The sequence below is a fragment of the Amblyraja radiata genome, chromosome 25 (assembly GCF_010909765.2).
Source record: "Amblyraja radiata isolate CabotCenter1 chromosome 25, sAmbRad1.1.pri, whole genome shotgun sequence".
Taxonomy (NCBI): domain Eukaryota; kingdom Metazoa; phylum Chordata; class Chondrichthyes; order Rajiformes; family Rajidae; genus Amblyraja; species Amblyraja radiata.
The window spans coordinates 27295467-27308214 of record NC_045980.1 but is presented as its reverse complement, the minus strand read 5'-3'; the positions used below and the strand labels follow the sequence as shown (position 1 = coordinate 27308214).

At 39.7% G+C, this 12748-nt stretch overlaps 1 protein-coding gene across 3 annotated transcripts in view; it reads left to right on the top strand.

Moving 5' to 3' along the window:
- The first annotated feature begins 4814 nt into the window (after positions 1-4814).
- The window catches only part of lztr1 (leucine zipper like transcription regulator 1), a 38041-nt gene continuing 30107 nt past the window's right edge, over positions 4815-12748 (top strand). For all 3 annotated transcript variants that reach the window (XM_033043594.1, XM_033043593.1, XM_033043595.1), the window contains exons 1-4: positions 4815-5110; positions 7887-7949; positions 11349-11405; positions 12168-12247. In XM_033043594.1, the coding sequence (XP_032899485.1) occupies positions 4962-5110; positions 7887-7949; positions 11349-11405; positions 12168-12247 (349 nt within the window). In that variant the 5' untranslated portion in view covers positions 4815-4961. The remainder of the gene's footprint in view (positions 5111-7886; positions 7950-11348; positions 11406-12167; positions 12248-12748) is intronic.

Genomic DNA, 12748 nt, shown 5'->3' with positions numbered 1-12748 from the left:
AAAGAGACATGGCCAGTCTGGCTCTGCCTCGATTGCCACGGAACATGGGTCGGACGGTGCAAAGCTCTCATGCAGAAGTGGGGGTACAACAACGATGGACCAACCGAATGTGTCTGCGGGGAGGCAACCCAAACTATGGAGCACTTACTTACCTGCCCCCTTCTTCCAGAGCCCATGCGAACCAGAAGATTCCAAGGTCTTCATCCCATGTGCCAGAGCCTGCGTTACGCAGTGGCTTGGAAAAGTCTAGCGACATGACAAGAAGAAGAAGATGGGAAAATGCTTGATCTACTGGAGATTTACAGAAGTGGGTTGATGCAGAACTGCATAATCCAATGGGAAAAATATATATTATTTATATATATAATTATGAAGCATTTTGATTTTAAAATTGCAATTCCCTCATTTGATAAGTATGAACCCAACTTTATTACTGTCCAGTTTGATTAATTGCTGTAACCTTTACACATGTGCCATCTTGTGGTCAATTTCTGATTATACATAATGATCTACCTCTTTCTCAATGGTCTGTATTTATGACACCTCAGCAAAGAATACCCCACTCATTTGATCACACTTCCATCTAAAGACACACTCCCTAATAATATCTGTTCTGTTCTTGTTTTGTAAGATGCTATATTTATATGTTATATTTTTTATCAATATCATAAATGTCAATTGATAGAATCCTTATTCAAATCCAGCACGGTACTGAGAGATTGGTTTGCCACACCAATGGGACCGCTGACTTTCAGAAGAGCCAGCTAAACAAGGCTATCTTAAGTTGTTATATAAAAAAATTACCTCAAAAGAATACTGGTATTCCCCATGGTGTCCCACCAAATATTAATCTCTAAACCAACCTCACCAAAAATATTGTAGAAACACGGAACTACAGATGCTAGTTTTGAAGGCGGACATTCTTATCAAGTCATTTCTCATCCTTTCAACAATCTGGACACACTACCTTAATGCTTCCACTGCTTTTGTAGCCAGGTTGGCCACTTTTCAATAGAGCAGCCAAATAATAGTTAGTGTGGTGCACTACTTCAACTTTGTTGTTTTGGTAATACAACCTTGTTCACCACAGGTAATGAAGGTGCTGAATGACAATTTAACCAACATCACTCATGATTCCCTTCCTGGCAAAACCGACTCCATTGCCAGAATACACATGCCTCCAGGATTTGCTTTTAATATATCAAAACCCATTGCAAGTTTTCCCCAAGTTTTATTTTGCAACATCTACTCATATCTAGAAGAGCAGTAGGACTGTGCTGGGTGAATTAAAGTGGAAACAAGCTTGTTTTCTTTACAGTTTAGATAAAAAATACTTTTCATAACAAATCACAATATAAAAAATAAGACAAGGCTAGAAATACTCACCAATAAAGGAACAAACTCAATTAATGACCCATCATCAGAAGTTTACAGGATGCATTCATAATAGAAAAACATAGAAAAAGTGCCAAAATAAGGTTCGGCTAGGAGGGGGTGTAGAAACAGGACAACAAAAGAAATTAGGAAAATGTCTTAGGTTTGGTAAAATTGTAAATTATGTATAGAGGCAAACCTGCATGTTTAAACACATGGCTTCCTGACTCAACTTGTAATAGCTGGACCCTTCAAATTGTGTATGTCTTTTTGTAATTCGGTGAAAAAGCCAGAAGGGGATGTTCCAAAATCCAGAAAGACAAAAGTAGGTGATCGACTTGCAAAGGGATAAAACTTTGATTGCGCCAGTTACTAACCGCAACTGCCCTTTGCTGGCTTTTGTTGCCATTGCACTTGCTCACCACAATGTCCTTTCTCCCAGCTCTGTAAAGAATGTTGTGCTCCACATCCACCGATTCTCCATATTCCCATTCTCTTAATCCAAAGCCTGAGCACCAGCCTCCTTGCTTTATCCCTCAAATACCACATTGGCTCATGATAAATAAACATTTTAATTGAGCAAGCATCAGTTTGCTTTAGCATGGTTCGTCTGGGATCATCCTACCATGCCCTCATAATAAATAATGTTTGGTCACACTGCAGTTGAGCCTTTTATTCATCGTAATGACCACATTTTTCACTCCTCCTCCAGCATATTTGTGTGCAAGCTCCAGCCAGTTGATTCCAGTAGATACACTCCTTATCCTCGATTTTCCGGAGATACAGTGGCTTGCAAAAATATTCATACCCCTTGAACTTTTCCACATTTTGTCACATTACAACCACAAACGTAAATCTATTTTATTGGGATTTTATGTGATAGACCAACACAAAGTGGCGCATAATTGTGAAGTGGAAGGAAAATGATACATGGTTTTCAAATTTTTTAACAAATAAAAAACTGAAAAGTGTGGCGTGCAAAAGTATTCAGCCCCCTTTACTCTGATACCCCTAAATAAAATCCAGTGCAACCAATTGCCTTCAGAAGTCACCTAATTAGTAAATAGAGTCCACTTGTGTGTAATCTAATCTCGGCTGTTCTGTGAAGGCCTCAGAGGTTTGTTAGAGAACATTAGTGAACAAACAGCATCATGAAGCCCAAGGAACACACCAGACAGGTCAGGGATAAAGTTGTGGAGAAGTTTAAAGCAGGGTTAGGTTATAAAAAAATATCCCAAGCTTTGAACATCTCACGGAGCACTGTTCAATCCATCATCCGAAAATGGAAAGAGTATGGCACAACTGCAAACCTACCAAGACATGGCCGTCCACCTAAACTGACAGGCCGGGCAAGGAGAGCATTGATCAGAGAAGCAGCCAAGAGGCCCATGGTAACTCTGGAGGAGCTGCAGAGATCCACAGCTCAGGTGGGAGAATCTGTTCACAGGACAACTATTAGTCGTGCACTCCACAAATCGGGCCTTTATGGAAGAGTGGCAAGAAGAAAGCCATTGTTGAAAAAAAGGCATAAGAAGTCCCGTTTGCAGTTTGCCACAAGCCATGTGGGGGACACAGCAAACATGTGGAGGAAGGTGCTCTGGTTAGATGAGACCAAAATTGAAGTTTTTGGCCTAAATGCAAAACGCTATGTGTGGCGGAAAACTAACACTGCACATCACCCTGAACACACCATCCCCACTGTGAAACATGGTGGTGGCAGCATCATGCTGTGGGGATGCTTTTCTTCAGCAGGGACAGGGAAGCTGGTCAGAGTTGATGGGAAGATGGATGGAGCCAAATACAGGGCAATCTTGGAAGAAAACCTGTTGGAGTCTGCAAAAGATTTGAGACTGGGGCGGAGGTTCATCTTCCAGCAGGACAACGACCCTAAACATACAGCCAGAGCTACAATGGAATGGTTTAGATCAAAGCATATTCATGTGTTAGAATGGCCCAGTCAAAGTCTAGACCTAAATCCAATTGAGAATCTCTGGCAAGACTTGAAAATTGCTGTTCACAGACACTCTCCATCCAATCTGACTGAGCTTGAGCTATTCTGCAAAGAAGAATGGGCAAAAATTTCAGTCTCTAGATGTGCAAAGCTGGTAGAGACATACCCCAAAAGACTTGCAGCTGTAATTGCAGCGAAAGGTGGTTCTACAAAGTATTGACTCAGGGGGGCTGAATACTTTTGCACGCCACACTTTTCAGTTTTTTATTTGTAAAAAAATTTGAAAACCATGTATCATTTTCCTTCCACTTCACAATTATGCACAACTTTGTGTTGGTCTATCACATAAAATCCCAATAAAATACATTTACGTTTGTGGTTGTAATGTGACAAAATGTGGAAAGGTTCAAGGGGTATGAAAACTTTTGCAAGCCACTGTAGATGAAGCAGAGATATGTAGTATTCCAGTTTGTTAGCTTAAAGTTCTTACATTGACCAAATGTGCATCGTCCACTCTAGATCAGGTTAACATGTAAATTTGCAAAATGAAGGTACATTTATTCCTGAGATTATAACACAAACGCATCTGGTGCTCTGATGACACACCAATATTTCTGAAGAAGACTCCCGACCCGAAAATTCCTCTGTCCATGTACTCCACAGATGCTGCCTGACCTGCTGCAACTTTTCAACAACTTTTCTGACTTTGGCTGAAGAACTCCACGGTTGCTGATTGACCCAATGAACTACTCCAGCACTTTTGTGGGTTTTTTGCTCAGGTTTCTGGCATCTGCAGTTCCTTGTGTCTACTCAATATTTCTCCAGCGGCTGCTCCTGTCAGCCCTCACTCACCACAACCACGAACACATTTAACGTTGAACCGCCCAGTGATCTCAAGCATGTTCTCCCCTCACTGAACAAAGACTGCAAAAAGTTGTGACCACTGCCCAGTTCATCACCGGCTCTGACCTCCCCACCATCGAAGGGATCTATCGAAGTCACTGCCTCAAAAAGGCAGCCAACATCATCAAAGACCCACACCATCCTGGCCACACACTCATTTCACCATTGCCATCGGGAAGAAGGTGCAGGAGCCTGAAAACTGTAACGTCCAGGTTCACAAACAGCTTCTTCCCTACAGCCAACAAATAAGCTCTGAATTACAACAGTCTATTATTATTATTGCACAATATTTGTTTATTTATTGAGTATGTGTGCATGTGTATATATACACACTGAACTTTTTTTTCTCCCGTTATGTACTATGTTTACATATTCTGATGTGCTGCAGCAAGTAAGAATTTCATTGTTCTATCTGGGACACATGACAATAAAAGACTATTGACAACGGTTGGCGGCATTGCGATGTATCATGGGAGCTGTAGTCTCTCCATCTCCCGCGTCACCCGTCCTGGCCGCCCGCGCTGAGCATGATGGATGCTGTAGTCCGTTTGATGGAGTTCCCATTGAGTTCCGCTCTGTTGGGCCACCGTTTCCCGGCGTGCCCCAGGGTTCTCGACGCTTCAGACCGACGACGGCGAGCGGCGGTGGGATTATTACACAAGGACCCTGGCGTCTCTCCGAAAGGAAGTCAGAAGTGGCGGGGACAAAGTTGGTTGCTGTTACCTCTGAGGGCATGGAGGGGAAGTCGAAGGTGGCCCCCAGTGTGGATTTCGACCATAGTTGCTCAGACAGTGTCGAATATTTGACTCTGAACTTCGGGCCTTTTGAGACGGTGCACCGCTGGAGGAGGCTGCCGCCCTGCGATGAATTCGTGGGAGCCAGGTAACAAGAGGCGATGACACTCTCAATAAGAAGCTTTAATTTATCCAGTCAGTGGTTTCTTCCATGTCCCCGAGTTGGTCCTGTTCCTTCCACACATGCAGACCCCGATTGTCAGTGATTCCGCAGAGGCGCATCCGCGAACTCCAGCAATAATTCCTTGTAAGCCTCTTACTTGGGAAATATGCATTCATCTTTAACAGCTTCTTCCCTACAGCTTCTTCCCTATAGCCAACAAATAAGCTCTGAATTACAACAGTCTATTATTATTATTGCACTATATTTGTTTATTTATTGAGTATGTGTGCATGTGTAAATATAAACTGCTGTTTACCTCACCAGGATTTCATATTTCCTTGATCACACGCAATTCGGCCCATCAAATCAATGCCGACTCTCAAAAAACGTTATTAATTTTCCCTATAAGCAATGTCCCACACATTCTCATTAAATCGCCTACGATTGTGCTATTTGTCCATTCATAGGTTACCATGGTCCATTAACCTACCAGTCACACAGGAAACTGGATCAAAAGAAACAACTATGATGTATGTGCTAATTCCATACAGGCAACACTGAAGGTTAAGATCAAAACTGCCCAAGCAGTAGCTCTACTCTATGAATGATCACTTCAGTTATTATCAGCATAGACAAGAAATGTGGTTTAAAAGGCAAGAATGATTAGGAATTTCTGATGTATTATGCCAGAGAGAGCTGAAATGTCACCCGTTCCTTCTCTCCAGAGATGCTGCCTCACCCGCTGAGTTACTCCAGCATTTTGGGTCTACCTTCGATTTAAACCAGCATCTGCAGTTCTTTCTTACATGAGCTGTAGAAGATGATACATGACTTAAAATACATTTGGACAATATATGGATGGGAAAACTTTAGAGGGTCATGAGCCAATGCACGTGAATGGGCGAGCCCACTGTGGAACTTGGGCGGCATTATCAAATGGCCGAATGGTCTTTTTCCATGCTGTATAGCTCTATGACTATAGTTAATTTTGAAGTTGTTATGGAGCAGATACAAAGAAAAATACTTTATGAAAAAATTAATTTCAGTGAGTTAAAACAAGTCCAGGAAAGCTGATCGAAGGGTTTCGGCCTGAAACGTTGCCTATTTCCTTCGCTCCATAGATGTTGCTGCACCCGATGAGTTTCTCCAGCACTTTTGTCTAAGCTGATATTAAAGATTACCTCATAGAATAGTAAGAATTCAATGGTTCTCGATTCCCCTACTCTGGGCATTACATTTTATCTGCTTACCCATTGCCCTTTGTGGCATTTCCAGTATTCTACTTTATATTTCAAATTTCAGCAAAAGCTCTCACCTGCGTTTTGCAGATTTAATGTGTTCCTTTGTACTTATTCTCTCTCAAACTGCCCTAATTAATGTGTTAATTCAACAGCTCCAGAAGCATTGGGATCATCTCAGTGGCATGGACCAGCGATAGGCACCTGGGATCAAGTAAATCCCTGACAGAGTGTAGGGGTGCAGGAGTATACATAAGAAGGAAAACGGGTAGGGAAAAAAGGGGCGATACGATGGCTTTGGCTTAGAAGATTAACGAGAATCCAAAAATATTTTACAAGGGAAAAGGAATAGCTCAGGAGAGAATAGGCCCCTCAAAGACCAAAGTAGACATCTATGTGTGGAGCTGCAAAAGATGGACCTTAATGAATATTTCTCCTCTATTTCTCAGTACTAGGCCCATTGTTGCTTGTTATCCATATCAACAATTTGGATGAGAAGGTACAAAACATGGACAGTAAGTTTGCAGATGACACTAAAATAGGTGGTATTGTAGATGGTGAAAGAGGTTATCAAGAATTACAGCAGGGTTTTCATCAGTGAGTAAGTCATCTAAGGAATGCCAAATGGAATTTAACTTAGATAAGAGTAACTTGTTGTATTTCGCTAGTCAGGGTAGGATTTTCACAGTAAGGCTCTGGGGAGTTTTGTAGAACAGAGAGAAATGGGAGTACAAGTATGTAGTTCCCTAAAAGTGCCATCATGGGTTGATGTGGGACGAAAGCTTAGCACGCTTGTCATCATTAGTAAGGCCTGAGATTGCAGAAGTTATGATGTCACCCATCTCTTAAAACTAACTTGTCTTTTCACTTTCCCAGTTCTGACAAAGGTCTTCATCCTAAAATGTTATCTCCTCAATTCCTTTCCACAGTTGCTTTCTGATGTTGAACATTCTCAGGATTTTCTGTTTTTATTTCAGATTTCCAGCAGTTTTCGTCTTCTCGTTTTTGAAAAAATCTAAAGTTAATGTCACAGTATTATAAGAGATAGTAGATAAATTAGATATCTGCAAGAATGATGGAGACAGAACCGTTCAAGTGCCTGGGTGAGCATTGTGGGCTACAAGACTACGGACTGAGACCCGGGAATGGCAGAATGATTCCATGTGCAGAAATTTCTGATTTGATGAAGCGCTTACTGCATATTCATCCATCAGTGACCCCTTACAAACCCACCACTGTGTACACATCCTCCCTGTAAGCCATTTAATCAAACAAATCTCTTAAATAACCCCACATAAACATCTCGGTGATTACATCAAACTTTCAATAGCCTTATTAATTCAGTACTTTCTTCTATACAAATCTCTCTACAGTATCTCCATACATTACAAATATACTATTTTCAGTTTATCAGAATGATTATCCATGATCCTTAGTTTAACATGTTGAATGAAAAGTGTATCACAACATGTAGATAACAATCTGCGAGAGTTGTTATTAATGCATGTCATCTTTCTTTTCAGACGAAGTAAGCATACTGTTGTGGCCTACAAGGATGCAATTTATGTATTTGGAGGAGACAATGGGTATGTACTGCAATGAGCCCATTAAGTAATCTAATTATTTAAAATGTATCATTACTTGGATAGGACCAGTTCTGCAACAAATTGCACAGTAGGAGCTCTATGACTAAAGCTGATCTTTGGGTGAACCCATGATCTTTGTTGTGTGAATCCATGATAATATAGCACAGTGGATCCACTGAACAGAGTGGTGTTCAGTGATGTGATAAACTCTGGCTTGGATCTTGATGGGTTTTGGTAGCAGTTTCATGCAGTACTACTAATATTTGTTGGCATACATACAGGTAGATTTGGGGAATTTGGTGTGTCCATAGAAGACCTAATTTTGTTTGTTGAGCTCCACCAGTAATTTCCTGTCCACACTAAAATCCAGAAATGAAAAAAATGGAACGTGATTTTGTTGCAATTCCCCAATCCAATCTCTTTTTTAATTTTTTTTTAAATAATATTTTTATTAGAAGTAATAGGGGTCCTCATTTATCAATTGCATATTAACTCTGCTTCTATTGAATCCAATCCAATCTCTGATGCTGAAATCTAGTGGCTGTGGAGAAGAAATTTAAATTTAAGCTGGTTACATTTTAGTAACTCTGAGTTGTGCGCAATGTTTTTGATTTCTTTGAACAGCGTTTTTTATTTGCTTGTTTGGAGTGTTAGATTGCAAATTGCTGCCCCCAGCCTTTCCTTCTGTCAGAGCCTTTTGCAGGTAGGCCTGGCTCTGGGCCATTCGTATAGGGTGATTTCACGAAAGGTCACTGGAACGTAAATCCCCACTCACGTGACCGGAATTTTTAACTGGGGGACAAGCGTCACTCCGGTACATGTTAGTGGATGGGAAAACACGCACTTTCACACCCGTTAAAAACATCGAAAACGGCCAGTTTTTGAGCTGCAATTAAGTGAGCCAGTCGGGGTGACCGTGAGGAACAGCTACCTAAATTTACAGTCCAAAGAAAAGATAGAAACTAAGGTAAATACAAGAGGGAGCTGAAGGTGTAAAAAAGGCGGAAGTGCTAGCGGACTTTTTTCTTGGAGATTTAAAGATCCAAAATATCGGGAATTATCGCGTTTGCTCGCTGCATTTCATCAAAAGTGGCATTATTGACTTTGTTATCTTTATTCATTTGTTAGATGAAAAGTATTAAAAGTTAGAAACCCGTCAGTAAAATTGCAAAATCGCCCATGGTTCTCGGGTGGGTTTTAACATGCAAAATGAACACGCTTCTGAAGCTCCATTCACCATTTAAATAATCGTAAACTCTCAATGCGTTTGGAAATAAATTTTACTCAGATGCAAGTTTACGATTATTTAAATGGTGAATGGAGCTTCAGAAGCGTGTTCATTTTGCATGTTAAAACCCACCCAAGAACCATGGGCGATTTTGCAATTTTACTGACGGGTTTCTAACTTTTAATAATTTTCATCTAACAAATGAATAAAGATAACAAAGTCAATAATGCCACTTTTGATGAAATGCAGCGAGCAAACGCGATAATTCCCGATATTTTGGATCTTTAAATCTCCAAGAAAAAAGTCCGCTAGCACTTCCGCCTTTTTTACACCTTCAGCTCGCTCTTGTATTTACCTTAGTTTCTATCTTTTTTTTGGACTGTAAATTTAGGTAGCTGTTCCTCACGGTCACCCCGACTGGCTCACTTAATTGCAGCTCAAAAACTGGCCGTTTTCGATGTTTTTAACGGGTGTGAAAGTGCGTGTTTTCCCATCCACTAACATGTACCGGAAGTGACGCTTGTCCCCCAGTTAAAAATTTCGGTCACGTGAGTGGGGATTTACGCTCCAGTGACCTTTCGTGAAATCACCCTATTGCAGAGCTGTTGGAGGCAGCATGGCTGGACATATGGATTGAAAGAAGTTAAGTTGGGGGGGGGGGGGGAGAGAATGTGATGATCTGATGGTAGTTCCAACCGGTGATTTGCCTATCACTGCAGAGATGACAAAACTTGCAGCATGTCAGATATTCCACTGAAACCATTTTTTAGAATAGATGATTTAAATTAAACATGAAGAGAAGTGCCTTTCTTTTCCATATTTAATCAGTTCTTGCATAACAAAGCTGCAATGCAATAAATCTTAATGCATATATGAACAAGTACATCCTTTTGAAACATTTTGCAACTAAACATTAAATGCTGGAGGCAAAATATCAGATTTTTTTTCTCTTAAATGGCCTGTGCACATATTAATCCAGTGGTTTGAAATCTATATCTAGTCATAAAGATAGATATACATCTTGCTGCAGCTTATTATGTTAGTTTACATGGTGGGTGTCTAAAATGAAACATATTTTAATTATTTTAGATCAATACCACAGGAGATACACTAAAATATTAATAACTTGTATGCAGCACATACATCATTAATTTATCAAATTTTGTAACAGATGGATAGCAATTGCAGAGGAAAATATGGCGATTTTTCAGTTAACGTTTTGTTGACTTCTGCGAGGGACGAGGGCTTCTGTTTACCTACGGAAATTGATCCCTGACCAATCAATATAATGTCCCTGGCTTTGTAGAGCACTTTCCTTTGGCTTGAGCAAAACCACAAAAGATCCTCTAGTGTTTAGTGCTGAAAACAAATATTGTTAGTTAATCTATGATGACTGTTGTGCAGCAACATCTTGGGTAGTTTATCTGCAGCAATAGAAGCATTGTAAATAGTATCAGGGAAAACAACGGTAGTTTAAGGTTAATGTCATCATTTGGAGATGCCTAGCTTGAGAAGTGCAGTGTTTTTGTTCAACTTCTTGTTCTAGTTGTAAGTTATTGGTCTTTCTTGGTGGGTATACCAAGGGTTTTATGTGACGAAAATAATACAACTTGGAATGCATTATTTACTGGGGTATCGTTAGCTGCTTCTTGGCATACAATAATGTGGGTTGTATGTTGGATAAACCTTCCAGTCACCTTCAGAACCATATGAAACAGCAACACTTAATGCTACGATAATGTTCAAACTTCCATGAAATTGGCAACAACTGTCTTATTGTAGTGAAAATATTGCTCACCTTAAATAGATTTGCAGCATTGAATAAGGACATGAGCAAAGTTTTATGTATACTCTAGCATAATTGTGATTGACAAGATTTGAATAGCCCCAGTGAATGGTCCCAGTAGATTTTTACAACATTTTGAAATACCCAAGAATGTTTGGAATCTAATGTTTGCTAATGGTAAAAAGCCAAAATGTGATTTGAATGTTTCAGCTCAAGATGCATATAGGCATTGAACCGTGGCAAAATGCAGCAGTGATACTGTATTTCCACACCCGGGGCACAAGTCAATGCATCCTTTGTATGCACAATGGTATAAAAAGGAAAATGCAATGAAAGCAAATTAATCTTACATGTTGAATGATCCACCAACTTTGTTTTTCTGCAGAAAGAACATGTTAAATGACCTGTTAAGATTTGATGTGAAGGACTGCTCTTGGTGCAGGTATGTGCAAGGACAATGTACAAGGACAATAACAAATTTGAACAGTTCACATCAGGAATATATATATATTTTTGTTGTAATATATAATTAGAATAGTTTTAATGGAAAAGCAAACCCCAAGATGCTTTGTATAGGCACTAGAAAACAAATTATAACCCACTACTTGAATGATTCCAATGGGTGATCAATGATGTGATTCCATTAAGTGACAAGAAAGAACAAGCATGGCTGAGGGTTCTATTTTGATTGATGTAGAGGAATGAGAACAGGCATAAAGGGACAGTGAGATCCATAAATTGAAATAATAGTAATATTCTAGTGTGAAATTGGATCTTTAATAATATGGAGATAGTGATATTTTTACCAACTGAAATCTGTGTTCAATTTGTTGGCTGTAATTGATCTTAATTGTGCATTGAGTGGAAAAAATATATATTCCTGGTGTGAACCTTGATTGACAACTGCTGCAGGTGCTTTAATGCCCTTATCTGACTATATTTGGGTTTTGGGACTACATTTGGGTCTCCGGTTTCAATGGTTGAATAGTTCAAACTTTCTGCATGGAGCTCCAGAAGTTTGATCAGTGTTTTCAAATTTGTTATTTTGTCCATAATTGGTAACTCTACTTCCAGCACACCAGAGTGTCTAAAATTTTCCCCTCATGGTGTATAATGTAGGAGATTGGTTACATACAAATCACTTTAGTTTACAGAAGAGTGACAAGGAATACAATGTTAATTTGCTTTTGGCTTTCCTGATCAGGGCTTTCACAACTGGAACTCCACCTGCACCCAGGTACCATCATTCTGCTGTGGTGTATGGAAGCAGCATGTTTGTGTTTGGTAAGTCATAATGGGCTGAGTTCTAGGAATGCTTTCTTTCGTTTATGAATTTCTGCTCGTTATATTCAGTTATAAGACTATCGGTAACCATTTTAAAGCTTGGGAATAGGGTCAAATGAATATAATCTTTAAGTGTTTATTTTGCAAATATGTTTCCCTTCTTTCATGCTTCACCCTACATTAGAATGTGGGGAGTTCTGAGCAATCACTGGAAAGTACATAGTATCCATGTTCGTTGCAAGTTATTCTAGACTTGAAGTACATTTCACAATTTCAACTCGTATTGATCTCTTTCCAGAAGGTAATTTTATTAAAATCACTATATTCTCAGAAGCAGACAAAGTCTGGATTTTATGTTATCATGGACTGTAGAAGAATTGCATTAATCTAACCCTCCTGCAGTCTTAACGTTATATTGTTTTGTATTAATGGGACTGAAGCAATTAAAGTAAGCAGCAAATTGAAAAGATCAGTGCATTAGAACAAAACAGGAATTAATTT